A 5222-nucleotide genomic window follows, 5' to 3' on the forward strand; every position below is an offset into this window, starting at 1 on the left:
TTTAATTCTGCTTGAGACTTGAAGACTCTTAAGCTAGGGACTGAAGTTACACACAAACTGGCTTAAGTGATCAGAAACTGGTTTAAACCTGTAACACAACAGAAGTTCAGTGCATATAAACCAGTTTCAAAATGGCTGAAACTGGTTTAAGATAAACCTGGTTGAATGTAGTATCAGACTTAACTGATTGGGGTGAAACCAGGTTATGATACTTCAGTTCCGATCCCTTCCTAGTTCAAGTTAAATCACAGTCCCCCAGCATGCTTTCTGGCCCTGGGCTAGGCTGGGCTGTGCTGTCTGCTCCAGCAGAGAAGGAGGTGGGGTGTGGTGAAGGGGAAGGGAAATGACAGCCCTGCCCCCCTCCCAGGCAAACCCTGGCTGGAGTCTAGGGCCAGGGGTTAAACCCTCCTTCCCTGTGTACAGAGTTGCCCTGCTAAACTTACTGAAAGTCACTGCTGGCTGGAACTGTGGACTACAAATCCCAGAGGCACCTGGAAGCAGGAAGTAGTGATGAACAACCCTGCAGAGTCCTGCTTCTGTAATGCTGGACTGCAAATCCGAGACCTGGGGGGCAGCAAGAAGTGCCAGACAGCCATGCTCGAGCACCTCCTGGCTTCTGGCCTGAGCCACTGCAGGCATGTGGCTGCATTTCCTGAATCAAAAGTGAATGTGTATCCAATTGTTTCTCAGTTTAATCTTTGCAGCTTAGACTAAATTGCAAAGATTGAATTGACTCAGCCTCGGGATTTTGGACCATCTGTACTTAGCCTTAATGCCTTCATTCTAATAAGGGTCTCATAACAGTGCACAGGGAGATGCACTGACTTCCATTTTACAAATCCTGTATTTTACAAGTCTTATGGCTGGATGAAGAGGCTATACACTAGGAATGAGCAAAGTTTGGCTTGTGGGCCAGATTTGGCTTGCAGCTGACTCCACTTCCCAGCAGCCCTGGCCCATGTCACTGTAGCTGGTTTCCATGGAGACCCCAGAAGGGGCAGAGCCGTGACAGTGCAGGGCCAGGGTTTCCATGGAGACCAGCCCAAGCACCACTGGCAGGGCATGTGGCTGGTTGGGGAGCTGCTCCAGGGCTGGGATGTTGGCAGCATGATCCAGAGCCAGGGCAGAGCCGTGATCTGCTGCCCTTATGCCCGGGGTAAGGGCATGCTGAAAGCGAATCAGGGCTCTGCTCTGGCAGGGTGTGAGCAGCTCATTGCAGCTCTACCTTGGCTCTAGACCACACTATCACCACTGCAAGATCCTGGCACCAGCTGTGAAGCAGCTCCCTGCCTAGCTGTGTGCCCTGCCAGTGCTGCTTGGGCTGGTCTCCGCAGAAACCCCAGCCCCACTGTCATGGCCCCACCCCTCCTAGGATCTCCATGGAAACTGGCTACAGCAATGCAGGCAGGGGCTGCTGGGAAATGGAGTCTGACAGCCAGCTGGATCCATCATTTTGCCTACCCCTGCTATATACTCAGGTACTACAGAATGTTTCTGCACAAAATAGCTCATACACGCAAGCAGGAATTTTCTTGAAATCCCATATTTTTATTATATATCTAATACAAATGTTCGTATACATGTGTGTGCGCACGTACTCAAGATACATTTTTAAATGGTGTGGGGGGGGGGGAATGTAACAGTGGGAAAGACAGACCTGTTCCTAGGAATCCTGTCTCCCAGAAGACAGAAGAAATGTGGTATGCAGCCCTCATTAAAAAGATCACATCCTGCTTGTTCTATTTCTGTTTTTATTTTAATTTTCTGCTATTTCTGCAGTTGTGCTTTATATCTCCTACACCATGAGTAGTGCTAGTATAGTGAGCAGCTGGTAAAAGTGGTTAGGATTTATTTTTTTGTCTCAGGTCGTGGAATCTCAGACATGAGCACAACTACTGAACGCTCCAAAATACTGAGTTTTGCAAATACACAAAGATCTAAAGAACAAAAAGCAGCAAGATACATTTCAGGACAAAACATACTTTATTGTACTATAACACTAGAAGTACATGAAGAGTACTGCAGAAGACCATGCTAATGGCAGCATTTGGATTTGTGAAGGACTGAAGTTACAATATAGGAGGATTCTACCTTAATCATGTAAGAGTTGACTCATTTGAGACACAAGTACATTACTGTTTATGCAACTTGATTCAAACATAGCTCTGGTACACTGTTGACACTGTCGTCTTTCAAAAGTGGCATGGTTCTCAAATAAAGATACTTTTCAGTTAGTAGATGACAGGTTTAAGACAGGGGTGTCCAAAACATAGCCCAGCAGCCAAAAGGAGGCTATCAGGACATCCATGCAGGATATTGGCCATCTCCACTCTATTGTATTTGATATGAAAGCATGGCCAAGCAGAAACAATGATTATGAAAGGCTGGGGCCTACATCTGCTATTCCTCCCCTCTCCACTTCTCTGTGGCAGCTCCAGGAAATAAATACCACATTTCACTTGCATGGTCTGTTAGGAGAGCTACTAGCAACTGATTTGTCTATAAAGAAAAGCCAAAATTCAGGCAGACACCAAATCCAATAAAGAACTGTACATAATTGCAACATTCAATTTAGGTGCAGTCCTTGGACTCTTAGCAAGTTGTCAGTGAAGTCCACAATGTTTGGCCACCCTTGAGTTAAGTTAAATAGACAACATTTTTGCCACTGCATAAGCAAAATCTCACTGTTTAGATATCACTGACCTCTACAATAAGAAAGCCAGAACAGAGTCAGTAATTACTACCAGGCAAGCATGTTCTGCTGCTCCAAAAGATAAAAAGGTTTAAACATGACAATGGCAAGGTGCAAAAGTAGAGACACAGAGAGAGTTAAGAGTTTTGATACCAGAAGCAGCATCTGAAAACAAGTTTAGTCATTTAGAGAGATGCAGATTGTATGCATGAATGCACATGCTGGCATTCTCCTCCTTCACCCCAGCAGCTGTGTTTTAAATACAAAGTCTTGGGTTAAAAACAAAGGCTACCTGACCAAGAGCTTGCTACAGCTTTGTCTACTTGAACAAAATTAGTTAAGAGATAGAGGGGGGGGAAAAAAATTACTGCTGCAACAGTAATTACTCAGAGGACCCCTCTAATTACAAACACAGCTTCTGATTGTTAAAGCAACACAAGACTAAAACATACAACTATTACTTTAAATTATTACTATGCTTATAAGTTACATCAGTTAAAAGAAAGAGAGCCAAGCAGTTTTGCCCTATTTCAAAGAAAGTTTCCAATCAACACCAGTTACGTGGTGAAAGGGACCTTACGATTAAATGAGGAATGGTAACATCTTTGGGTCAAGAATGACAAGAAAGAATGGGCTCTGTGCTACCAATCAACTTCAACAAGAATATGGCACAATGGCCAGCACAAGCCATACCAACACTGAACCTTTAGCACTCTATCATAAATTTGGATCTTATCTTAAACTAGCAAGTCAGATGAAAGGACTGGGTAAAAAAAAGTTTTAAAATAACCCAAATGCTAGAAAATAAATTAAAAGTCACCTCTAGGCTTAACATTTTTCTGGTGACATATCAGAGTTTATGCAAACTAAAAAAGTAACCCACCAATTTCTCTAACAAAAGAAATATCCCCAGTTATTTTCCTTTCAGCCCTTTCATATCTGCAGACAGGTTTTGGATCTAAGAGATGTAAATGCAGAGGAAAAAAAAAGGTTGCAGCATCTGCATAACATTCTCTCTACAAAACAGCTGTTGGAGGGAAAGTAAAAAAACAAAGTAAATGGAATAAAGAAAGGAAAGTTCCATCTGAAATTCTCACATCTTTCCCACTCCGCAGTTCATGAATCCAATTCTGATGCTAAGGTGACAGTGTATGCAAATAGATTTTTTTTTTTTTGTTTGATTTTTTTTTTTTTTTTTTTTTTTTTTTTTATTTTTTTTTTTTTTTTTTTTTTTTTATTTTTTTTTTTTTTTTTTTTTTTTTATTTTTTTTTTTTTTTTTTTTTTTTTATTTTTTTTTTTTTTTTTTTTTTTTTATTTTTTTTTTTTTTTTTTTTTTTTTTTTTTTTTAAAGTTTCAGTGAAGAAAACCCAGAAAGACAGAAATCTCTTCAGGAATTATCAGACGGAACATGCTCCTCAAATCCCTCGCTCTCTCGGACCAAAGCCCTTTCCAGGATAACACGACCTTCCTTATAGCGCTGGCTGTCTTCAGTGGCAAATTCATAGATCCAGCCCAGTTTACTGTTGCAGTTCTTGCAGCTCACATCCCGAACCATGTGGCGGCCAGTAAGCATGACGCGGTCCTGAACTTCACTGTACTGCAGATTCACTACCTAAGGAAAAATTGAGGGCATAAAGAATAGAAAGGTTTAGCCTAACCAAGGCAAGAACCTTAAGACTGTTTTGCAGTTGCTAGGAACATTATAGGTACCCATCAAAAATAAAATTAGTTTAAGCAAAAATCCAATAGCACTATATACACTAACAGCCAAAATGCAACAGGCTGTAATTATAACAACAGGCTGCGATTCTGCTGCCTGAATGGAGAGCTGTTTAGGACTTATCTTGGGTAGATGTTTTAAGGCTTAATGTTTGTCAAACACAAATATGATACTTACACAACAGGCACCAGGAGTGCTGCATGGTTAGCCCAGCTAAGGCTTACCAGTTAAATCACAACTATACACAATGTGACAGCTAATTAATGGAACTATCCTTGATGTCTAGTCGCCTTTTAAGTTACCAAACCCATTTTTCATAATAGAGGTGATTCACAGCAAATGGATGACTTCACTCATCGGTAGGGACCTACACAAATCATGATTGTGCGGAAATCACGAAATTGGGCGATTGCTGCAAAATCCATGGGGGGAGGGGAAGACATGTGCCTTACTGAAAATAAACTGCTAGCTCTCCACTGGGAGCCAGCAGTCTTCTTGGCCATGCAGCCCAGCATGAACAGGGCCGTCAGCACAAAAGCAAGCAGGCAAGATGGCCATTGCCCCTGCACCCTTGCTGATGATTGGCTGAGTGCTGCCAGTCATGCAGCCCCACCCCACTCCACAAATAAGTGGTGAGGGATGAAGACTCAAATCAGCAGCCAGGGGCAGGGCCACTAGGGCCCCTCGGCCAGAGGCATGGGGGGGCCCCCCCACCACACTAAACCCTTGAGAATAGCAGCTGGCCCCCATACTTTGCATGTAAAATTGGATGGCTGCCTCCTTGAATCGGGCAGACATCTAGTCACTGG

The 5222-nt window shown here is 42.7% G+C and overlaps 1 protein-coding gene across 1 annotated transcript in view; it reads right to left on the bottom strand.

Moving 5' to 3' along the window:
• Positions 1–1964: 1964 nt before the first annotated feature.
• The window catches only part of YPEL5 (yippee like 5), a 21650-nt gene continuing 18392 nt past the window's right edge, over positions 1965–5222 (bottom strand). Inside the window, exons 3-4 of the mRNA XM_019527248.1 lie at positions 4042–4305; positions 1965–3895 (exon numbers count right to left, since the gene is read on the bottom strand). Coding sequence (XP_019382793.1) covers positions 4081–4305 — 225 coding nt within the window. The 3' untranslated portion in view covers positions 1965–3895; positions 4042–4080. The remainder of the gene's footprint in view (positions 3896–4041; positions 4306–5222) is intronic.

Source organism: Gavialis gangeticus, unplaced genomic scaffold (genome assembly GCF_001723915.1).
Source record: "Gavialis gangeticus isolate Ggan-Ray unplaced genomic scaffold, GavGan_comp1, whole genome shotgun sequence".
NCBI classification, from domain to species: Eukaryota; Metazoa; Chordata; order Crocodylia; family Gavialidae; genus Gavialis; species Gavialis gangeticus.